The sequence below is a fragment of the Rhineura floridana genome, chromosome 9 (assembly GCF_030035675.1).
Source record: "Rhineura floridana isolate rRhiFlo1 chromosome 9, rRhiFlo1.hap2, whole genome shotgun sequence".
NCBI classification, from domain to species: domain Eukaryota; kingdom Metazoa; phylum Chordata; class Lepidosauria; order Squamata; family Rhineuridae; genus Rhineura; species Rhineura floridana.
Window position 1 is genome coordinate 84,004,900 of NC_084488.1, and position 24,505 is coordinate 84,029,404.

General features: G+C 39.7%; 3 protein-coding genes across 9 annotated transcripts in view; 1 reads left to right on the forward strand and 2 right to left on the reverse strand.

Moving 5' to 3' along the window:
* The window catches only part of REC114 (REC114 meiotic recombination protein), a 73,154-nt gene extending 65,819 nt beyond the window's left edge, over positions 1-7,335 (reverse strand). For 3 of the 4 annotated variants that reach the window (XM_061585212.1, XM_061585217.1, XM_061585209.1), the window contains exon 1: positions 6,330-6,660. In XM_061585212.1, coding sequence (XP_061441196.1) covers positions 6,330-6,385 — 56 coding nt within the window. In that variant the 5' untranslated portion in view covers positions 6,386-6,660. Of the gene's footprint in view, positions 1-6,329; positions 6,661-7,072 lie in introns of those variants that run through there. The other variant, XM_061585213.1, reaches the window with a different exon arrangement.
* Positions 6,623-12,946, forward strand: MAD2L1 (mitotic arrest deficient 2 like 1). The gene is made up of 5 exons (XM_061585222.1): positions 6,623-6,964; positions 8,499-8,645; positions 9,695-9,815; positions 11,251-11,354; positions 12,369-12,946. Exons 1-5 carry the CDS (start codon positions 6,892-6,894, stop codon positions 12,539-12,541), a joined length of 618 nt encoding a protein of 205 aa, XP_061441206.1. The 5' UTR covers positions 6,623-6,891; the 3' UTR covers positions 12,542-12,946.
* RPL7L1 (ribosomal protein L7 like 1) lies at positions 11,325-20,959 on the reverse strand. Of its 4 annotated transcripts, none has more exons than XM_061585219.1 (7): positions 20,787-20,876; positions 20,395-20,503; positions 18,831-18,994; positions 17,906-18,043; positions 16,361-16,470; positions 16,022-16,236; positions 11,325-11,426 (listed from the first exon to the last, which is right to left on the reverse strand). In XM_061585219.1, the coding sequence occupies exons 1-6, from the start codon at positions 20,831-20,833 to the stop codon at positions 16,028-16,030; spliced, it is 777 nt and encodes a 258-aa protein (XP_061441203.1). In that variant the 5' UTR covers positions 20,834-20,876; the 3' UTR covers positions 11,325-11,426; positions 16,022-16,027. The 4 variants fall into 4 exon arrangements, with proteins under 4 accessions (XP_061441203.1, XP_061441204.1, XP_061441205.1 ...); XM_061585220.1 differs by lacking the exon at positions 11,325-11,426 and adding an exon at positions 12,650-15,129; XM_061585221.1 differs by lacking the exon at positions 11,325-11,426 and having other exon boundaries at positions 12,650-16,236; positions 20,843-20,959.
* Positions 20,960-24,505: the final 3,546 nt, after the last annotated feature.

The window sequence follows — 24,505 nt, forward strand, 5'->3', positions numbered from 1 at the left end:
CACAAAACTTCCACATAAGCCACGTTCGATGCAATAATACATCTTTCTGAACAGAGCCCAGAACAACATCTGAACCAGCCACGTCAATAGCCAGTTCAAAAGCATCCCAAACAATCAAACTTGCAAGTAGACTGCTAACCCACTTGCATACACACAAGCAAAGATTTGTGCTATGCGGTCCAATTGTTTTCAATGGTATATAGCCAAATATAACTTCAGTTAATTTAACAGAGACAAATTTCATCTGATGATGTCAAATTTAAATTGATACTGCTGAAAGTTCTGTATTTTTGTGAATACTTTGATTCTCTTATGTTACTGTAATATATATTAAAGATGACCTTTCATTCCAACGAGTGGTGGTGTTTATTTATAAATTATACAGTCATCTACACAAAACATCCTGAATGAAATGTTGATAGTATGCAAATTTAACTGCAAAACAAATTGCTCCAATAAATATTACTTAGTTGGCAGCTCTAGTAATAATTAATGAGTTGTGTGTGAAAACAATATAGTACATTGCTGTTTTTCTTTCCTAGCAAGGTTTTTGTAGTAAGCTATACTAGTATTGAATGCAACTACAGATAGCTTTTGGTGCTAGATAATAGCTACAGTTTACTCTTCTTCCCACTAGGAGCACTATAAGATCTGCTGGTCTCTGCAGAGACAGGATGATCCCTTCTTTTTTCAGACCAAAAAGGCAGCAGGCCAGGTATGCTATATTTATACTGTGGAGGTGGCTCAGTGGCAGCAAGTAGTGTCTTCTCTCATTACCTACAGCAGAAAAGCTATGAGTAAAAGCCAGCCGACTTGCCCCTCCAATCTCTCTTTCTCTCTCTCTCCCCAATTCATCAGCCATTCACAACCTGGTAGCAGCACCAATAGTGCTGATTAGTGGACCTACAAACAGCAAGAAAGGGTATTGCTGATCACCCCAGAGGTTCCTGGGTCATCCTGTGTTATCTCCCATTTCCCAACAAAAGGAGAGGCAGCAACATGTGTGGTTGGTGAATTTGGTAGGTGTGGCTCATTGGGAAGTTGCCGTTCCAGGCTGTTTTATGTAAAAGTGTATTATAGCCCGGAATGGGTATCGGAACATGGTTTGCGCCAAAGTTTTGTGTCTTATTGCATGCATCCCATGTAGTCATGTGGGACTGGTGAATTTCGGAGGTCTGGCTCATTGGGAAGTTGCCGTTCTGGGCTGTTTTACGTAAAAGCGTATTATAACCTGGAACGGGTATCGGAACATGGTTTGTGTAATATTTGCAAGAGTTGAAATGAATCACAAATACTAGTTAGAAGGAACAAACTTTACTTAACCGTCTGTTGCAGCATAACCAAGAGCTCTGCTTTTGTTTCCCTCCTGGTCCCTCTCCCAATTGATTCCCCCATCTAACTATATCTAATTCACTTGAGTTCCTACTCACATTACATCTCCCTTTTTTTTAAAAAAAGAAAAAGATAGAAACTACTGTCTATATCAAATTGGTTTTCTGATCACTCTGCCTCTTGATGTGGTAACAGGTAACTCAGAGTCCAAAATCTTTTCTGGTATATCACTGGCATTTTGTGCTATAGCTGTTCCACTTCTGTTGTCTTGAGACTCTGATAGGTCTACCTCTGATGGAGGTGCAGTTGCAGTCTCAGTAGTCTCATCCATTTTTGGTTCACAACTTGGAGTGCTTTGAAGATCTCTTCTGTTCCGTCTGTAGACAGCTAAATCATCAGTCTGAACCAAATATGATCTTGGAGTCATGTTTTGTCCAGTCACTCTCGCTGGTTTCCACACTCCATCTTGCCAAACATGAACAGAATCACCAACCTGCAAAGGTGGTAAAGGCTTTGAACCTTTGTCAAAGTAAAGCTTCTGTTTTTGTCTTCTCTTCAGATGTGTCTGTATGTCACCTTTTACCTGCTGAGGTAGTAACAATGGTGCTGAGGTAGGCAACCTTGTTCTTAAACATCTCCCCATTAAAAGTTGTGCAGGTGAGGCTGTATCTACTGTAGGCATATTTCTGTAATCCAATAAACTAAGATAAGGATCTGTGTTATTCAAACTAGATTTCTTAAGAATCCTTTTTACTGTTTGGATCGCTCTTTCTGCCATTCCATTTGATTGAGGAAATAGTGGACTGGATGTTGTGTGAACAAAGTCCCAATCTTTGGCAAACATTTTAAAGTCTCTAGAGCAAACCTGAGGGCCATGATCACTGACAACCTCTTCAGGTATACCATGCCTTGCAAATATAGATTTGCAGTGTAAAATTACTGATCTACTTGTAGTGTCTTCAAGCAAACATATTTCCACATATTTTGAATAATGATCAACCAAAAGTAGATAGTCCTTTCTTTCAAATTCAAACAAGTCCATTCCTAGCTTCTGCCAAGGTCTTCTTGGAATTTCATGAGGTAACATTGGTTCTTTTTGGATTTTATTTCTGAAGGTGTGACATGTGGTACATGACAGTACCAATTCTTCAATTTGGGCACACATACCTGACCAATATACAGCTTCTCGTGCCCACTTTTTACATAATTCAACACCCAGATGACTCTCATGTATAATATTCAATATCTCTTTCCTCAAATCTTGTGGTACTACGATTCTGTCACTTTTAAAAATGAGTCCATCATGAACACTTAATTCCTCTCTGTAATTCCAATAAACACGTATACACTCTGGAACTCCTACTCTTCTATCTGCCCCCCCCTGCAAAATGGCATTTTTCAGGATTTGCAAAATGCTATCATTTTCAGTAACCACCTGAAATTCTTTCAGTTTTGATTCGGAGACTGGTAAATAAGATAACATGAGGTTAACAGCAACCCCAGCTTCTTCAGAACTTATTCCTTCACCCTGTTCAAGATATGCCTTGAAAGGGTATCAGCAATTATTAATTCTTTGCCTGGTCTATAGTGCACTTGTAATTGATATTTCTGCAGTGTTAACTGCCATCTTTGGATTCTTGGAGGTGCAGTATGCAAAGGTTTTCTGAAAATTTCCTCCAATGGTTTGTGGTCTGTTTCCACAGTTACCTTTTTGCCATAGAGAAATTGATGGAATCTTGTGCATCCAAACACTATTGCCAACATTTCCTTTTTTATTTGAGCATACTTCTGTTGGGCCGCAGTCATTGCTTTAGAAGCATATGCAACAGGTGCACCTCTTTGCAACAGTACAGCACCTAAGCCTGTAGAACTAGCGTCCACTGACAGAGTTACAGGTTCTTTCACGTTATAATATTTCAAAACAGGAGTTTGAATGCTGTTTCATGAACTGACATCCAGCAAAATTCAACATCTTGGGCCAACAGCTGTCTTAAAGGGGTTGTTACTGTTGACAAATTTGGGATAAACTTTGCTAGGTAAGTCACCATTCCTAGAAATCTTTGAAGATCAGCTTTGTTACTTGGACTGGGCATATCAGTGATGGCCTCTATTTTAGATGAATCAGGTTTTAGTCCTTCTTTGGTTAAGATGTGTCCTAGATATTTTATTTCAGTCATGGCAAATTTGCATTTCACTTTGTTCAGTTTCAGATTCCTCTCTCGGCACCTGTCCAGAACTCTCTTCAGTCTCTCATCATGTTCCTGTTTGGTCTTCCCCCAAACCAGGATACCATCTATGTAGCATGTGACCCCAAAAGTCTGTTGGATCATCCTCTGATAGACCTCGGGAGCTGAAGAGATGCCAAATAGCATTCTAGTAAATCGGTACCTGCCAAAAGGTGTATTAAATGTGCATAGCCTGGAACTGTTGTCATCTAGCTGAATTTGCCAGAATCCACTACTGGCATCAAGAACCGTAAACAATTCTGCTTCTGCTAGCTTACTGGTAATTTCTTCTACAGTAGGCAATTGAAAATGTTCTCTTAAAATTGCTCTGTTCATATCTCTTGGATCTAAACATGTTCTTATCTGGTCCCGGCCAGGCTTGTCTACAACCACAATTGAATTCACCCACTCTGTAGGTTCTTTTACCTTAACTATGACTTTTAACTGCTCCATACGAGTCAGTTTCGTTTGGACTTTATCCCTTAGTGCCACTGCAACCTTCCGAGGTGCATGAATTACAGGTGGAATCTGTGGGTTGATTTTGATGGCGTATTTATCTGGTAAGCAACCTAAGCCTTCAAATACATATTTGCATTCAACTGCAACATCCCATTGATCTACTGGAGCTCTTTTCAGTAAATTAACTCTTTGCACCAAATTTAAATTAGTCACAGCCCGGAGACCAAGTACAGCTCGTGCATCAAAGTCTACAACGTGAAATTCCAACTCAGCTGGCTTACTTTTGGCTTTTCAAAGGTACTTTTGCCCTGTAAGGCATCCATTTGTTTTTCTGTTGCCCCAAAATCTTTCATCTGTTTTGCAGCCACTTCTTCTGCCCTGCATATATTCACTGCACACTCAAGGGTTAAATCACTCTCTCTCAGTAACTTGGCTCCCAGTCTGTCTGTCTGAATGCCACACACTATGCGATCCTTAATAAGAGAATCACACAGCTCCCCAAATTCACAGGTCTGAGCCAAAAGCTTCAAATCAGTCACATATTGGTCTATCCTTTCTCCTTCACTCTGTATTCTACTGAAGAACCTGTGCCTTTCATAAGTAACATTTCTTCTGGGCACACAATAAGCTTCAAATTTATTCATCAAAACTTGAATTTTATATTTATCTGCATCACCATCAAACTGGAAAGTATTAAATACCTCTCTTGCTTCTTCACCTGCCACATGCAGAAATAATGCTGACTAGAGTCTCTCATTTTTTTATCTGCTCCACTTGCAATGCAGTACAATTCAAACCCTTGCTTCCATCTTCTCCAGTTCTCTGCTGCATTTCCTTCAAACACCAACTTTCCTGGAGGCTTCAACTGGTCCATTTTTCACTGCCTTGTGTTTTTAGGTAGTCTTCTGACACCATGTAATATTTGCAAGAGTTGAAATGAATCACAAATACTCGTTAGAAGGAACAAACTTTACTTAACCGTCTGTTGCAGCATAACCAAGAGCTCTGCTTTCATTTTCCTACTGGTCCCTCTCCCAACTGATTCCTCCATCTAACTATATCTAATTCATTTGAGTTCCTACTCATATTACAGTTTGCGTGGAAGTTTTGTGTCTTATTGCATGCATCCCATGTAGTCATGTGGGACTGGTGAATTTCAGAGGTGTGGCTCATTAGGAAGTAGCCATTCCGGGCTATCGGAATGGTTTTTGTTCCTAAATGTTGTTTTCAAGGGTCTCTAACACATCCCAGTGTTTTTGGCATCAAATTCTTTTATAAAGGGCCCATTCCAGCCTGTTCCGTTCCGGCTTTTACACCGTCCCCAAATATTCTAATAATATTGCCTAAAAGTAAACACCACCCTGTAATCCATTGGATGAAAGGCAGTTTAGAAATGTCTTAAATAAATATTACCCCACACAATACTGAGATCAGCCCATTTTTTGTTTTGCTCCTTTTTCATACTATTTTAAACACTCTGAGCACATACAGAACCAGGTTTTCATTTTGTTTTTAAAGTCTATCCACTGTCTTTTCTGGAGAATTTTCATTCTTGAGATATCATTAAGGGCTGCTAAGTACCTAACTTTATTACAAAGTACAGTACAGTATGCAATAAGGGGCCCTATGTATCACACACAATCAGCAATATAACCCACAAATATGAAAATATACTTGTAATGTGCTTCAACAGACAAGTAAAAATAGCCTCTTGACAAAAAGAAAACAGCTGTTATCAGCCACATGAAAGGAATTAGCTGGGCACATTCTTCAAAGATTGTTCAGAAAATCTTAACCTAGGATTAATTGGGGCCTATTTTATGGTTAAAACAGAACTATAACCAATTTTTTCATAGTAGTATAGTTCATTGTCTTATTTATTTTGTTGTGCATTGTCCTTTTTATGTTTGTGTGTTGGAGTATATTACAAGTCTATTTCATTTTTGTGAGTCTTATTGCTGATTGTATTTATTATAAATACCTTCTGGGAGGAAGGGCAGAATATAAACTTAGTAATCATAAAGCCTGTTTATTTCAAACACATCAGGCCCAAAATAGCCTACAGCCTCTCCATAAAATTCTGTGAATTCTTTTTTAAAAACTGGCCCTCATGATTAATATATAGGATTGAAAGCACGATCACTCCTAAAACAAAGTCTACTTTAAACAGTAACTTCTTTTTAAAAACTGAATCTGAATGGTATCCAAGAATTAAATCCTTTACATGATACATCAGCTACAGGGAGAAAGGGGGAAAGTTCACAACTGTTGTAAATAGCGTAAGATGTATTAACTTAACAGGTCACAACGTACTTTGAAGGCAACTCCTGCAGAGTACCAATATTTACATTTGACGCAAAAGCCTTCATGTAGCAAATAACGTTTGAGCTTGCAGATCCCTTTCTTAAAGAAAACCACCTTAAACAGTACTGTTTTAGGAGAAAAACTGAAACGGATAATAAAACCCATCCCTTTTACTAACGGAAAACCATAGCATTCTACAGCCAGCATCTAACCCTCCACTGTTGAAAGCGAGAACAAAAGTCCAAAGCTTTCGCGCCTGCGCCATTATAAAGGATAAGTAGGCGGAAACGCTTTGGGCTATCTACATCAGGAACGCAAACCCTTGAGTGCTTTTTCCCCCCTGCAAACCGCCTGCGCAATAGAGAACTAAATGGGGCTAAAGTCACGTGCCGTCTTTTACTCTCGCGTGACGTAAGGGAGGTGGAGCTGAATTTTGAATCAGGTGGCGGGAAGACCTCCTTTGTAAAGGGGGGTGGAAAAAGCCTAGGGATTCTTCTTCATCAAGTAATTTCTAGTGTGGCCTGTTTCGTTTTTGAGTCCCAGCTCAACTCGCTCGCCTTTTCCGCTTCAAATGGCGAAGCAGCAGAACCGGGAGCAGGGCATCACCTTGCGGGGGAGCGCTGAACTTGTCGCGGAGTTTTTCTGTGAGTAGCTGGGAGAACGGAGGATGGGGGCCGTATCCTCGGGGTCAGCGTGTATGGTCGAGTAAGCCATGTGTGTTTAGTAGGGCTGTGCCTAGGCAAGCGACTTACTTGGGAGTGAGCCCTATTGATCTCAGTGAGAGTTACTTCCGAGTAGAGATGCCTAGGATAAGGCGCTGAAGGTTGCTCGCTCGCTCTCTCGTTGCGTGGCTGGAGATGTGGGAATGGCGTCCGAGCCGAAACCTGTTCGACTGAAGCAAGGAGGAAGCTGTGGTGTGAGCGGCCTCTGTTCATTTTATTTTCCTCTTCATACGCTTTACCACGTAGTATTATTTTTTTAACATACTTACATATCAGTGTGGGTGGCGCCTCAGACTAAGTACAAGGCGGCAAGAGCCTGATCCGAAAAGTTTATACTGTTATATAAGAGGAATAGTCTGTTAACATATGAAGAGATTTGTAATACACTGAACTTGAGGCTGCAATCCTGTACCGATTTACCTAGAAGTAAGCCTCACTGAAATCAATGTGCTTCTGAGTAGACATGTACTATTGTGGTGTTAACTCCCTTGTTGGTCGTATCTTGAACCTGCACGGTGAATCTAGTAATTATTCCTCCTCCAGTTTAGGATAACACTTCGTGCAACTCCTGAAGTAGAATTTAGTTTATGAAAGCTTATGCCATAATGAATTTGCTAGTCTTAAGGTGCTACTAGCCTCCTTGTAGATGTTAGTAATCTACACATGACAGTAACACCCTACCGGTGACTTTTCCCAGAAACACCTGCGAGGTCACTTTTCTCATCAAATACATAGAAGGTCATTTTCTTTCAGGAAGGCAACTTGTCTATCCTTGGCTTACTTGTGAGCATCTGTGGTGTATTTATGACTCTTGCCAGTTGGTATCCCTGATCCATGCCCTTGTAGGCATAGATTTAGAAACTCTTCATGTATTACTTGATGTGATTGAAGTAATATGAGAGTACAATATTACCTATTTTGCATTTAGGGGAAGTCAATCATTTTATCAATTCTGTGGTTCTATAACGAGTGGATTTTCAGTTCTGGGTAAAACCATTATATGGAAAGTAAACGTTTGAGGAGTACAAATAACCTGTTACATGCCTGTAAAGGATGTTGTTTTGTATCTTTTGCTTGCCCACCACTGTAGCATTAAAGCAGAAGTTCCACTGATTAAAATAAAACACATGTGTAGTTATTAAAAGCATTGGAGGCATGATCTGCTTTCATTTTTAAAACTTTATATTGAAATAAGGGTGGTCCTTTAAAATAAGCATCCTAACACTATGCTATGCCTGTTACTGGTCTGTAGCCATGAGAAAATAAACTATTTCCAACTTTACTATACAGTAACTTCGGTACATCACATGGACACTGTCCCTTGAGCCGTTATCTCTGTGCCTTATAAACAGGCACATGCTGTCCGTGTTGCTGGAAGCAACTGATGAAATTTAAAAGTAAGGTGGTATAGGTTGTTGGTCCTTGTATTGTAATGTGAATATTTTTTCTTTTTCAGCATATGGCATCAACAGTATTTTATACCAACGTGGGATCTATCCTGCTGAAACATTTACATATGTTCAGAAATATGGACTTACTATGCTTGTAACTGCAGACTCCGAACTTAAAAATTATCTGAACAATGTGGTAGGACAGCTAAAAGGTATTCTTATTCATGGAGTGCCAATCGTTTTTTGGGTATTGTATAGAGTCTAAGAAAACAGGACAGTCCCTGTCCTCAGGCTTACAATAATTTTTAATGCCCATAGTGGCCAAAATTTGCTAAAACGTAGCTTAAAAACTCCTCCCAGTTTCACTGGGGAACAATTGTCAAGATTGCACAAAATAGACGTTACTCTTGAATGCAAGACCTTTCTTTGTGGGAGAGCAAAGTTCTCTCATTTCAGCCGCATTCTGCATGGAGGAAAGGATAGTTTCTTCTGTTTATACTTTTGATATGTGCCAACAATGCTTTCCTGCTACTTTCTGCAAAAATCTAACTGGAAAGGGGTGATACCACCTCTTTTCTACTCTCAGAACAATCACTTAAATAACAGGACATCAAAAGAGAAAAATTAAAAACATGACAAATGTCTTGGCTGCCTGCCTGAAAATCATCAAAGGCAACACCAGTTGACAGGGCCCTGTCTCATTCCACAACCATGCATGCCTTCCTTGGTTATGCACCACAGAGCAGGCCTTCTGTTGATTTAATTAATTAATATCCCATCCTTCTTCCCAGATGAGTCCAGGGCTGTTGATGGCTGCAAGTGAGGGCCAGATTCATATGGAAAGAGGATACCCTTCAGATATCCTGGCCCCAAGCCATGGCTTCATAGGAAACATCCAGCACTTTGAATTGGACCTAGAAAAGGAAGCAGCGCTGATGGAACAAGACTGATCTGAACAATGAGCACCAGAAAACATTCTGGCATCTATTTTGTACTAATTGTAGTATTTAAGGACAGACACACATAGAACACATTTCAGTAATCTAATCTGGATGTGATTAAGGTCTTTGTGACTGGCCACATCTGCCTTCTTCAGGAAGGAACATAACTGGTGCAACAGTTGAGTTTGAGCAAAGGCACTTTCCTTTTAAAGAAAAGGAAGGATAAATGCACTCCTTTGGGGCTTTTACAGCAGCTAGATGCTTCTCAAGTTTCTAGTGCTGGACTTCTAGAAAACTATTTTCCTTCTTGCTTTTCTCAGAATGGCTCTATGAGTGCCTCGTTCAGCGGCTAGTGGTGGTGATCTCTAGTAAAGAAACCAGTGAAGTTCTTGAAAGGTGGCAATTTGACATTGAATGTGACAAAACTGCAAAGGATGAAAAGTAAGTGCAATACAAACTCAATTACTTCAAGCAATAGAAAATGTAGGTGTTTGGCTTTGTATTCAAATTGCACACACTTTTCCCCCACCCTGCCCACAAAAAGTGAAAAAAGCCTAGTGATGTACCTGCTTCAGAACAGGGACTGCCAAAGGAAGGCATTGCTCACCATCCCGTCATATCCAAACAGCCCATCAAATCTGGCTAAAACAAATCAGTATTGAGTGTTGTGCTTATACAAGTAGTCAGCTTGACCTTTTTAAGGGCTGTCCATATCAATGGGTAACAATAGCAAGCTCATCCAAGCAAATGTGATAGACACAGGCTAGGGCTGTGGAACAGGATTTGAATGGAAACCAGATCATGGCCTCCCATCTCAATGACATCAGATGGCCCAACATTTTTTTTCCTTTGCAGGCATGGCTTGAGCCGGACCCATAGAGGAACATCCTTTTCATTGCCAGCCTGAATTTGACAAACCCCACTTCAGCCAATTATTGGCCGGGCTATGGAGTAAAGCAGAGATGGGAATTCCATAGCCCATCCGATTCCTACCTAAAACAGGGTTGCTGTGAATGCAAATCAGCTGATCAATGCTGACAGCAAGTCCTGTTTGCCAAGGAACAATCAGGATGGCACTTTTAAGGCTCCCAATTGTTCCTTTGCAGCCATATCTACCTACCCCATGTCTGATGTCATATGACATCCGAGGTTGGGCTGTTGGGCATGGCTTGGCGAAAACAGCTTTACAGGCCAATTTGGGACACAGGCTAGGCCTGATTTGGCCTGCAAGCCAGAGATTTGCCCTCACATAGGCCTTGGATTCCTGCATAGGACCCACACTAAACATGGAATTTAAGTTGGGCCAATTTTATTTTCCCAAAGTCGCTCAAAAATATTGGAATGGCCCATTGAAGGCTACATCTGCTCATAAGTAACACAAGGACATAATACTTTTAACCACTTGGAAAGAAGATCTGCTGTTTAGCACTTTGCAGTTAGAATGGTAGTTGTAAAGCATCACTTCATTGTAATCACATCACAGAACAGGCCTTCAAACAAGCTCTTGTGTTTAGACACATACACTAAGTTTTCTGTCATTGGCTTTCAACTATCCACTCTGTTCTCTTGTTCCAGCAGTCAGTACAACTGCAAAAACACTGGAACAGCAGACTGACATTCTAACTTAGCCAAAACATGCAACCATAAGCAAGTCTTGCTAGAAGTATCAGCAAAGGGCTCATATCTTCCCCCATGCCCAATTGTCCAGTAACCTAGAAAAGTTTTATTTGGTATGGGGAACAACAAGATATAAAGTGATAAATCTCACACATCTTTATCATACAGATAAAATATTTACTATGTAAAACATGAATAGTGTTTTTAATTTATGTTGTCAAACATCTTGTGTACTGACAACTTTTGATTGCTATTTTAGTGCCCCAAGACAGAAATCTCAGAAAGCTATCCAGGATGAAATTAAATCTGTTATCAGACAAATAACAGCCACAGTAACATTTCTTCCTTTATTAGAAACAACATGTAAGTATCTTGTAACTTGATGCTGTTGACAGACTCCAACAAATGTCTTTAGGTGCTTGTTCATAGTATAAGCTACAAAGCAAGGAAATAGGATTGTGATTTCATCTCTTTTCACACATTTTCAATTAGTTACAACATAATTTCTGTAAAGAAGTATTTGACAAGGAAGTAAACCATTGATCTGAACTGGGACCAGTACTACTAACTTATTCATGGATTATCTGGAGTCAGGCAAACAATGAGTGTAATTTTCAGGTGATGCCATGTCATTGTTTTATAAAATACAAGCAAGCTGAACAGCTCCAAGAGGATCTCTTTAGTCTGTATTACTGTCACTATCCAATGCTGAACTTCTGTGAAGGAGGTGAAGAAATGGAACATGATTTAACACACAGTACAGGTGGGAAGGGGTGCTGTATTCTTTCCCTGCCCCTCATTCTCTCCTAATGGTGCTCTGAGATGAGGTGCAACCTTCCTGGCCTGCCTGCTTCCTTATGATAAATCCATTCACCTACCACTTAATAGCAGTTCAAACAAGCAGAATTATAACTGGCATTGCTGCTGTTGACAGAGGAGAGTGCATTTAAAAGTTCTGTGAAAGCAAATGCAAAGTGACGGGCATCTGGCCAAAAAGTCTTGATTTGATATACATAGATGGGATCTAAACTGCCTGAAACTATCCAGAGTGGGGTGAATGCTTTGGATCATAGTAGGAAGTTCACTAAAAGTGGAAGTCTGTGTTCTGCAGTAGTAAAAAAAATATTTGTAAGGGTTGAAATAGTATGACCATGGCATAAATCTAGGGTGCACACAGTTCAGAAAACTACAGTTCTAGTAATCTTATCTCAGTATATCATAGCCATCAAGTAATGAATATGAATGTGTGACCTAGACTTATCTTTGGCTCAATTTGTTTTTTAAATTCAAGCATATTATGAATTCCCCATTGTAGACTTTAAAAATGGCTTATTTAAAAGTCATGAAATATAAATGCAGAATTTTTTTTCCTTCCAGGTGCATTTGACTTACTAATTTTTACAGACAAAGACTTGGTTGTTCCAGAAAAATGGGAAGAATCAGGGCCACAGTTCATTGCTAACTCTGAAGAAGTTCGCCTTCGTTCTTTCACAACCACAATACACAAAGTCAACAGTATGGTTGCTTACAAAAAAGACACCTTTCCTTGACTGTAAATAAGATTGTACAATCCTCTTCTAAACTTCCTACGTAAATAGTAGTTTTACATTCTGAGTAGAATGTGCACTTTGTACATAACTCCCCTTTAGCTTTTAGGGTAAAAATCTCTCCATAGCCTATCTTACAAGTGCATGCCAAATCATTCCAAATTATATTGCAAAAAAAATTCTCAAGTTCTCAATGTGGACTAGATAAACAGGCAAAACTACCAGGTGAGCTATCCAACTTGATAATCTTGAAAATATACTAGGGATGCATTGCTAGAATACTGAAAGCCTGTTTTTTAATATGCAACTGAATTTTCTCATTCTGGTCTGTACATTATAGGATATTATTTGAATGTGTCAAATGTCTTTTTAATTGTATTCTTTTGCAGAATAAAGATTTTAAATGCATGAAGTGCAACTTCAGCTTTTTTATCATAACTAGCAAAGTATCTTGTATAACTATCTACTTTGATGTGACAATCTGCTGCTAATAAACACAACTACTTCATTTTGTGTTTTAGTTGTGTACAGAAGCACATACTGCAGGATGATACAAGGCTCTAGGGATTGGGAACAACCAGCCTATAGATTAGATCTAGCCCATAGCCTCCCCTACTGAGCCCCCCAGCCCCATGTGCAGCTATTAGGCTTACAACAAAAGTAGAATTGGTACCCAATGGAAACTTTTTCCCTAATCTTAGTTGCTGCGTGGAGGGGAGCACATGGGGGATTTTTTTTCTTGAGCAGCTGTGATCTGCCAACAAAACCACCCCCTTGCCATATTTGTGAAATCTTTGGCTTTTTACTGAGCATACCTGCTGTTCTGTAATGCCTAGCCTGATGATGACAGGTACCACCACTGGAATAAATGAGTATGCAAGCTCACATTTGAGAAAATGCCTGGCAGCAGTCTTTATTAACAACATATACAACTATTCCTCCAAATGTGCCAAGTGGCCTACAGATGGTTCCCAGATGATGTATCCATAGTGCAGGGTCAAGGCCACTTAGCAGATCATGTGCCTTCAGACCATCCTGACTTTGATCATGGTCACTAGTTGGGAAGTTATATCTGTGCTGCAAACTAGAAAATATAACCTCACAAACAAGAATACAAGATCAAACCAAAGGCCTATGTAGTCCAGCATCCTGTTTCCAACAGTGGTCTACCAGCTGCCTATAGGAAGCCCACAAGTAGGGCTTGGGGACAGAAGCCTTCTGCTGTCACTTCCCAAGCAACTCATACTGGAAGTGCCATACAACCACGACTGGTAACCTATGAATTTATACTTCAACTTTGCCCACAGTTTAACTGCGTACACACGTGTGCATTAAACCAGGATTTTGTCTATTTGATACATCTCCTCATTAGTGATAACTAAGATGTAAATGCCGTTGTTTCTGAAGCTGCTGGTTAAAAATTTGTTTGAAATGATCCATATTACCACAGTCCTTGATTTCTCTACTAGATGCTATCCACTGTACACAATTAAGGAACAACTTATGTTATGACAAATTGTATTTATACACATGCAGGGTATTTGGGTTTAAAGGGTTGTAGTTTAATTTAGACTCATTCTGCATCAGGTGCATAGCTTACAAGTGCCCCCCTTAAAACTAATGGCCCATTACTAATGTATTTATTTTGTATTTTTATACCCCACCTTTCCTCCAATCCCCACAGTACATGGATGCTTCACATAAGAAATTAAATCACCATCTATCTCCCAGACGTAAGTTTCACTAATTGCTTTCCTCCGTTTCTCTTCAACCAATAGCATACAAATGTCAAAAGGCAACACATTCATTAGAATCAAAAGCTTAGATTGCAGGATTCCCAAATCCAGTTCTTGCATTTGTCAGATATATAAAGAAACCCCACAATAATAAAAAATTAAGTCTTTATATGAGACTACATACAAAAAAGTTCAAGGGATATATTCAAAGTGGCTTGTTTGAGAGAGATGGGCTGGCGCATCAAGAAGTTTGACGAGAAGTTAAGGTATCAACTGGTCTGTAGCTGAATCAAACATTAACCTGGGAAGAGGGATCCTGTTGCATTCAGGCAATACACGCCAAAACATTTCACTGGGTCTAGGTCATCTAAGGTTTCCTACTCGAAGCGTATCTTAAATTCCACACAATCAGTACTGGGTTTCAAAACTTCCCCATTGTCTTTGTAGATTATATATTAATTTCAGAGGGCTGTGCAAGTGACATTTTTAAGAGGTCTATTCAATAAATAGGATCACAATTTGATCATAACATTTAAGTCACATCTTGGATATCTCTTCCAATTTAGTTAGGGAGGTGTAGTTTCATAATCACATAGAGAGGGAACAGATGTAATGAGACTCGGATGTACATCATGGAGTACAAATATATTCACAACAATCTTTCAGAAAGAAACAAAAATATGCAAAAAAAACCACTACACTTTTGGGGCCTAGTGAAGACAGCTGGTGAAAAATACTAAGGAAAATGGTATTTTTATGACTGACCTGGAAACAAGTATGGAAGAAAGCTGTTGGTGAGAACTAAGCTCATGACAGTATAGCAGACAAGTGTGCAGTCTAACTGGAGGTGGAATCCTAAAAAGCAAACAAACAAACAAAACACTTCTCCCAGCACTGCACACCTAATTAAATTCACTTTAATTTAACTGGGTGGTATTCAACAAAATAGTTGTGTGAGCACAAGGATTAGCACTAGGACAATGATTTTCCCCTTCTCTCTCCCCCCCCCCCACCATGCCATCCCCCAATTGTTCCAGAGGGCTGGTGGACACCTCAGAACCGATTTAGGGAGCATGCAAGGGTAGGAGAGGGAGAGAATGTTCCATTACACAAGAAAAAATCCTTGTGCTAATGAAACATTCACCTTAGCACTGCACTGAATACAACCCATTGGATTTATGCATTGTCAGTTATGGTATGCAAGGACCTAAACTGATTGGCATCTTTGAGGTTTCCTCCACCTTTCTCTGAAGCATCTGACCCAATATGCAAGGGTCATGCAGATTTATACAAAGTATGATCCACTACAGAGTAAATCTTGATTCCTCCTGTTTTTTTTGCATGTGGCTTACTGGAGTCTACCTGAAGCTGCCAAACCTATGGATAACTGGATATGAAAGAAGTCCTATGAACCTGCCTCATACTTGATCTGACCTTTGGTCCATCCATTCCTAATCTACAGGCACTCCAACAAGAGGCCTTTTCCATCTCTGCTACCCGGTCTTTTTACTGAACATGCTGAGGAACTGAACTTTGGACCTATAGCTCGTCTCCTGTTTTTATACCCTGGAATTGAAACTAGTCAGTTTTGGCATCATCCTACAATTTCACAATGCAAAACCAGAATGAATATCCTGAGAGGTGCTCCATTTTTCTGAATTATGGCGATTGTTACAGAAGGAATTCATTGGCAATACTATTTTAACATACAATGCAAGTAACGATTGAAATCCACAAAAGTATCCACCTGAATCTAGTTCAAATGACGTATGAGCTGGTTGATCCCATTGCCTCGAAATCCAGTATCGCCAATCTCTTTGTGGAACCCTGCTTTATTACGGGCAGCATGGCGAGCTACTGACAGGTAGAATGGCCACAAAAAATTATTGACTTCAAGGAAGTGCTTCCCAGCTGAGTAGATTTCATGAATAAGATCTTCCAGACAAATAATACCATAGTTTCCTAAGGGGAGAAAAACTGATTTTAGAAACATCATCCAATTATTTGCCCTTTTGCTAAATGACAATGAAACACATGCTGCCCCAAAGTTAAGAGTCATCCTCTCTGACTCCATTTTGTCTCTTACCCAAATGCTCCTCTATCAGAATGTTGTCTGTTAAAGCAAGCTGCTTCTTGTTGATCTTTGCATGGCCTCGTTTCAAGATCAACTCTCGAATAGACTTGAGGTTTGGGTAACTGTAAATACAAAATTAGTGGAGATGCTGTTAAAGAGGAAAACAACTACACATTTCTCCAGAAATTGCCATTACTTACAGAATAAGCTGCAAACTGCCAGCTGAGGAATACTTAGGTCCCAGAGAAGGGCTACAAGAGCAGAGCAATTTTACAGCACATTTTTCAGCTGCCTCCTACCTGCCAATTTTTTAGTGAGCGAGTGAGTGAGTGAGAAGAGACAACTTTGGGCAAGTTGCTGCCCAGGATAGAAGGCACTACTGCATGTATTCTTTTAACCTAACTTCTGTTAACATATCAACATTGTGCCTATTTTATAGTTCAGGCAGGACATCAGTAACTGCAGCAGATTCATGGCTACATTGTTTTTAGAAGGCCAGTGGACAAGATCTGTTCAGAAACAGACTAGAAATCCAACTTGATCTGAGCTTAATCAAAAAGCCACACAATTAGCCCCATCTCCAAACAGACTGTGTATTAAACGTATATTGTATATTACACTAAATGTATTAACATCTGGATATATGCAATATCCCAAGTAGCTCACATACAATAGTTAGTGGCAGCAGTCCTTTCTTTTTTAATTTGTATGTGTATAGAAAATGGTAAAAAAATGTTGACGTTTATTATGGTCAATCCTTTATCCTGAACTAACAGATACCTCCAAAAACTATGAACATGCGCTATAAATCTTGTTTGTCTCTTCCCCCTCCCACTTTGATCAGATTCCCCAGCATAGCCTTGAACTTCAAAGGTTTCAACAGCAAGCACAAAACTTTAAGGCTAGAATCTGGAGAGTTAGCAGGTAAACTGGACTTATCCAGGCTGCTCAGACAAGTCTGATGAGTATTATTTACACCATGGGTGGGGAACCTGTATCTCTCCAGATATTAAGATTCCAACTCCCATCAGCTCCTGCCAGCATGGCCTATGTTCATGGTTGTGGGAGTTGTAATCCAACAATATTGGAGGGGGGATACAGATCACCTGATTTACACTGCAGTATCAGGGCACTGATTTAACAAAGAGAAACACTGCTCAGTTTAACCTACACAGTTATTTCACTGTAAGCCATCAAAGTTTATAAATTGCCACTCTCAGGCACTGCTCACTGAGCTTTGTGTATATTCCTGGAAAAGCCAGGCTCAAAATTATGGGAAGACTACAAGCTGATAGGCACTGGATGGTTGTAGCATTTCCAAAGGCAGGAGCAACACACATATAACCCCCACTCTAAACAAAAATCACATGGAAGAAAAAATAATCAAGAGCAGTTCCATATTTTATGCTTATTAATTTTTCTTAACATACCAGCGTTAGGATGCAAAAAGAGAAATCCATTTAACACTTTCAGAGTTACAAAGCTTCTTACATATATTCCACTCATTGCTTTTCCTCAAGCTCCCACACACACACACAAAAATAAAGGCATACTAACCCCCATGCCACATAAGGCTCCACAGTTCGCAGCATTTTTAGCGATGTTGGTGACAATTTAACAAATGTGCCACTGTAAATCTTTCTCAACCGTAGCCTCTGTATGACATGCCGCACATGAAAGCTCACTCCTTTAATTCTAAATCAAAAGAGGAAAAATCAGGCAAATTCTCACTTTAGAGAGATTGTTCCAGTAAGGGGCAACAAATATAGGTATATGACAACAATCAACTTCTTGCATTTTCTTGAAGGTTGTATCAAACAGCTACAACTCATTTTACTCCAGTGGCTACTTTTGGACATGGAATTCCTAGAAGGCCATATGCAATAGTTAACTTTCAGCTGCTCTTTAGATGCATAGTGATCTGATTTACAGAACTGTAGCAAAAGAAGGAACTGGAAAACACATACAGTAGCTGCTCTCACACATTACACAAGGTGACTTTGTGTTGCTTGCCAGGACTAAGTAGGAATCTTTGGCCTTCCAGATATTGCTGGGCTCCAATTCCAATCAGCCACAGCCAGCATGGTCAATGATAAGGGATGATGGGATCTGTAGTCCAGCATCATCCGAAGGGCCACAGATTCTCTGGTTTAAACTATAACGTCCCTGAGTTGCATACTGGTGCGCACATCTCTAGTAGTCCTGTCTCATTCTGTAAGCAACAAACCAGAAACCCTGGCTTAGCACAGGCATGGGGAAACACCCAGCCCATGGGACAAATTAGGCCCAGCAGGGATCCTAATTTGGTCCATGAGGCCGGGTTTTTTTTCCAGCCAAGGCTACTCCATCCCACACCGTGGAATGGAAAATCTTAATTTCTTTGTTTTAAAATCTGCACAAATCAGAAGTAGGTATGAACAAAATGGTGAGACAAACCAGAATGCTGGAAAACTAAGTCGCAGATGACAAAATAGTTACTTACTCTGCAATCCGTACAACGAAAGCCAGTTTGTGTCTATCAGGCATTAAGAGCAGCCCAGGCTTCTGTTCCATGCGCCGCAGACGGACATCGTCTCTGTGTTTCCGATGAGAATCTCGCAAAAATGTCTCAAGGCGTTTGAATCTAATCTGCTTTCCTTTCTGATGCTAAGAAAAGTGGAAAGATATAACTTTATTTTCAATCACTATTTGTGTTACCCAGCTTTGTACCTAATCGTCAAAGTGCTTAACATGTTGTTTCAGTACAAAATATATCGGTATACCACCAATATGCCAGTTGCTGCACATCACTCAATAGTATAATTTGGTAATGTCCTAAATACAGTTATATTGGAAATTAAAGTTATACCAGGGTATGAACTTCCACTAAATCTAATGGTAATCCTATTCAGGTATGTCAGATGCATTTTTATCAGTGGACACAAAATTGGTAATACACCTGTTAACAGCTGCACGTGTGCCCATTTGTTGTAACTGGAAAAAACATTTCCTTTCTCACTTGATGATTAGATAATAAAGATATGGGGTGGTTTTCAGTGCTGGTCCTACACAGTCAAGTTAGTGACTAAGTTATGGTCATTACTTTCAACTGGTCTACTCTGAGTAGGACTTACCTGAATACTAATGGAACCTAGCACGCATGGTTGACTAATATTGTAATGGTAAGAGAGATAAACAGCCACATAATTTCTTGAAAAACAGAACAATTTCATCATGTACTGGTGCAATAAGACACAGGACAATGTTCAGCAACACAATATAGTAACAAACTAACATATCACATAACCTTGTTTCTGCTTATTTCCAAAAAAAAATCTTTTCTTTTCTCATACACACACTATTTACAAGTACATATGTGTTTTTATGCTAGTATTCATTAAAGTTTATATAGCTAATATCAATTATTGCATATTTATTTTAATTAATAATTTTAAAAAACAAAAAAGTTATGACTGCTGCTTACTAACAGCACAACCCTAACCACATCTATTCAGGCTAGGGACTGACAAAAAATGGGGCAGGAGAGTTACAGCGGAAAAATAGTTTAGCTGATATAGAAAAGACAGATCTCAAACATAGCATCTCAGTCTGATTCATCCACAAGACAAAGGTATTACAAATTAAAATGGGGCAATCAAGACTTTAATGAAGAAAATTACACAGATGCATGTAAAGGAAACGTTTTGATGAAGAAAGACTGAAAGCGCCATCCCAAAAATAAACATCTGTTTGGGAGAAAAGGGAAGATAGAAAGGGGAGGGAGTACTTATTCTTCCAGTACAAGAAAAATGAAGAGGTGCCAGAGAAGCTACCAACCATGACAACATTTCCCAGGAAACCGTTATAAAGAGCATATGCTTCTGAATCATTAAGACTTACTCCCTTTATTTCTATCACTTTTCTTTTTCAAAAGGTTTTCCTCACTCTATTTACCATTTCATCTATCAGTAGTTAGAACTGATCTGCTTCAGGGGTTTCACAACTCAGCTAATAATCATCGCGTACAGAACAGTAGAATGCCCTGTCTTACAATATAACTTCCATACCTTTCTTTTGTCCAGCAGCGCCTGTTTTGCCTGGGTGGCTTTGATTGCCTGATAGGCCTTTCTTTTCTTCAGTAGATTTTCTGGCACCCGAGGAATCTTCTTTTGTGGTCTAAAACAGTCAGTCACCACAGGTCACACAAAGTATTACAACATACGAAACAGCATGTTTAGTGGAAAGTGATTTTTCCTCTATATACATAACGTCATACAGAAATTAATTCTATCAATGTCTATTCGCTCTGTAAACATACACACAGCCTTCTGGAAGTTGTAGCTTTCCATATACTACAATCTCCCTCCACCGATCAAATACGGAATACACTGAGACACATTCATTGCTCTTACACACCTCTGACAATGAGTCTACCCAACAAACATATCAGAAGCCCAACCTCTCCGAGGATGGACGTAGATACTCCCCGATCCACTTTTTCCCCATGAAACTCACTCAGATTCCGCCATGTTTCCTTGCCACTTTTTATGCTACTGCGCATGCGTTTCCCTTCAATTCAAAACGGAAGGAAATGTTTCGCATCTCAAACACAAGGCTTCAGGCATTAAGCTGTTTTAGCCTATTCTCTATGGTTTTTATTCCGCCACGGGATAGCGTCTCCAAGCGGCATAGAGGTAAGAAATGAGAAGATCCTGGTCATTGTCTGAACAGAGAACTTCTGGGTTCTTTTTTAAATGTTATTTTCTTGCTGATACAGAATAAAGAGAGCGGTCCATTAAAAAAAAAACAGCGGAAAATTCCATGAATTTATCGTAGCTGTCATAAAGCTGCAGTACTGTATATTCATCCAGAAGAAAAAGATAGTAAAAAAAAAAGGAGTTCGTACTTTTTCTAACTTGGGTCTTCTTATTCCATATGGAAAAATTAATCTTGATTTATAGTCTTTTAAAAATGTCTCTGTTGACTTGATGCCAATGCAAGGTATTATCTGGGGGGGGGGAGAGGGTTGTGGCAGAATGAGAATGTCTTACAAAAGCCCTGCAATGTAAACTATTAATATTACAGGTCAGAAATGAGGCTGAGGCAGATTTGGATTTAAAGCGGCAGTCCTGTATAGACAATATGACTTACTTCTAAGTAGACCTGCCTAGGATTGCATTGTAACTAGATTGTCCTCTCGCACCAGCACGTAATTATATATAGGATCCTTGTTTGTCAGAAACTGGTTTGCATTTTTAAATGTACAAAAATTAAAAAAAAATTGTATACACAAAAAGTTACAACTCCTGTCTTAGCTTTTGTTGCTGCCTTTTCCGGGGGGGGGGGGTGCTGTTGCCCCGTTGCCCCATCACAGCCAGGGTAAAACCCAGGATATTCACCAATAGGCAAAAGACCTTGCACTTTAAGAACATACCTATAGCCAACAGATATTTCTATCAAACTTTGAAAAGCAGGGAAATTGGGAACCTAAAGTGAATCCATCAGGGGAGCAGGAGACCTGACCTCCTCTCTGAGATATTGTACTGCCCTACAAATCTGTAAAAATGCAAACACAATTTGGGTTGGTCTTTCACAGTCCAATCCACTTCCTGTGTATCTTGGAAGAATTTGGTAATTGAGTGAGTGGGCACTGGGCAGAGGAGAAGCCCGTTTCCTTTCCAAAAGGAAAACACTGTGAACAGTATGTTTACTTTTCAGGGTTTCCCCCACGTTTTTGTTCTACAGCAAGCACATGGTAGCCTCCCACCCAAACTTAAACCAAAGCTGTCCATGGCCACATCCACACCAGACCTTTATTTCACTTTAGACAATCATCGCTTCTCCCATAGAATCCTGGGAAGTGTAGTTAGTGAAGGGTGCTGAGAGTTGCTAGGATATGCACAGAGCTTCAATCAGTGTGGCAGACTGTTAAACCAGTCTGACCACTGGAGCTCTGTCAGGGGAATAGGAGTCTCCTCTGAGCACCCTTCACAAACTACACTTCCCAGGATTCTTTGGGGGAAGTCATGACTATCTAAAGTGAAATAAAGGTCTGGCATGGGTGTGGCCCCCTGATTAGCCAAGCCGCTATGAGTCTGGCTTTTAGAACACTGACAGTTAGTTCTTACTGAGCATGCCTGACATTATCATTGAGTTCAATGCTAAATTTCTTAAATTAATTAAAAATCAGCCAGACATTTTTTTAAACTGCAGAAGAAAAAGGTCAGAGTAGGGGGCAAGGTCATTAATATGATTACAGGTACTCTGTGAACATGGTTGATTTTTAATTAATTTCAACAAATTATGAGAACTCTGACAGAAAAAAGTCCAAAAGGCTTCTGTTTTTCTCTCTCTTTTTATACTTTGAACTCTTGAGTCTCTCATACTGTTTTGTGTATCACCATGAAAATTTAGAGCATTAAGCAAGTGTCTCTGAGTTCAGAACTATAAGTTTTGTAAGGTTTTGTTTTGAAATGAGCTAATGGGAAGCATCAGAATGGTATGGGGGGTATTTTCAATTTAATATTGCGGAATGCAAAAGATCCATGCTGGCTATAGTATATACCCATTCTCGTGGATGTATAATCTACACTGTTTCAGCCCACAGGAGACTTGAGATGTTGGGAACTATATGGTGAGTTTCTCTTTTAAGTCTATGATATGGAACATGCACTTGAAAGCTTCCGCCACTATCGGTGACCTTTTGCTGCTCCTTTTCATTTTTTAAAACTTAAATTAGCCAATGAAGATGAAGTAGTTCATTTGCAGATTAATACTGGGCACGTTTGCTCAAAAGTAAACCCCACTGAGCCCAGTGGGGCTTGTTCCCAAGTAAGCGTGCAAAGGATTGCATACGAACAGTGTAACTCCATATATTCTGTATTAGTATCATTGAGTTCAATGGGGCTTACTGGGCTGCTCCCACCAAGACTGTAGACAGCAGCACATCTACAAGTTTGCCTCAGAACACGTCATTAGGGTTCTAAATCTGCATGATACAATTCAGAAAGGATCCCTTTTCAAAACAATTGCTCCAGAATCCGTATAAAATGACGGCTGACATTTCATGCTCTCTGGAAGCTGTTCCCTGCTGCAATTCTAGTTGATGATGCTTTTTTCCTGAAACACTTTCAAGCAATTTAATAAAACAAGCACAGAAAAATTAATGTTTGCCCTTCCCTTTGCTGCAATCTATACATAATGGCTGCAGGGTTTAATCGGTTCGTGAGGTTACTCAGTGAAAGCTTTAATATATGCACTCGAATACACACCCTAGGTGAGCTGAGGATGGAGGACCATGCCACTGTGTGTGCTGAAGTGATGGATGCTCCAGCTTCTTATTTTGCCAAATAGTATAAAACAGAAAATGAAAGCTACATTTTCCTTCTAGTTGAAAAAATGAACATTGTTTAAATCCACACACACTGCTGAGATTTATTCATTTCTGAAACCATTTTCACCCAGGTGTTTTTCTGTATTCCAGTGCCCTAACTGATTATAAAGGAAATATTTATTTATTTTTGCCTTTTTTTATCCTGCCTTTTCTCCAAGGAGCTCAGGGGGCAGTATTAATACCTCAGTTAAGGAATCCTCCAGGAACAAAGCTCCTTTTAACTAAGGCTTTTTTATAAGGTGAACCTAACCAGCTTTGCTTTGCTATGGATAAACATTCGAGCATGTGCCTTTGCTTTAAGGTGAAACTGTCCAGACTGTGTCTGGGGAGGGAAGGATCAAATACAATTGGGGGGGGGGCTGGGTAGGCACCCTTTAAACCTCTGTTGAAGCTTCACCCACCATCTTTGAGCTGGTGTAGGAACCTATCCCTATTCTTTCCATGTTATTCCTATCTCTGGTACCAACGTTTCTGTTAAAGAAGGAATGTCCAGGAACGCATGTACTTCATTAACTGGGGTATTACTGTTCTTCTAATTTCATCCTCACAACAACCCCACGAGTTGGTGAGCCTGAGAGAAGAGTAGGAAGTGTGGCCAAATGGTGATTTAAACGTGGGTGTTCCTTCTCCTTGACTAGTCTGAAGTTGAGCCAAAAGCCACTCATAAAACCGAATCTTCTACAGAGGTGGGCACAGCTAAGCATGTGGATTTTAATGAGTTCATGGTTGAGGTAATTTTTTTCCAGGGAGTTTCCAGTTTAGCAGGGGTGGTGTCAAAAGGGAGG

Coding starts and splice junctions, on each gene's coding strand:
- RPL7L1 (XM_061585219.1), bottom strand. CDS start 20,833: ATGGGGAAAAAGTGGATCGGGGAGTATCTACGTCCATCCTCGGAGAG. Junction 20,504..20,786: donor CTACGTCCATCCTCGGAGAG/GTTGGGCTTCTG, acceptor TGACTGTTTTAG/ACCACAAAAGAAGATTCCTC. Junction 18,995..20,394: donor CGCTGCTGGACAAAAGAAAG/GTATGGAAGTTA, acceptor CACTTTTCTTAG/CATCAGAAAGGAAAGCAGAT.
- MAD2L1 (XM_061585222.1), top strand. CDS start 6,892: ATGGCGAAGCAGCAGAACCGGGAGCAGGGCATCACCTTGCGGGGGAGC. Junction 6,965..8,498: donor ACTTGTCGCGGAGTTTTTCT/GTGAGTAGCTGG, acceptor TTTCTTTTTCAG/CATATGGCATCAACAGTATT. Junction 9,816..11,250: donor AAAACTGCAAAGGATGAAAA/GTAAGTGCAATA, acceptor TTGCTATTTTAG/TGCCCCAAGACAGAAATCTC.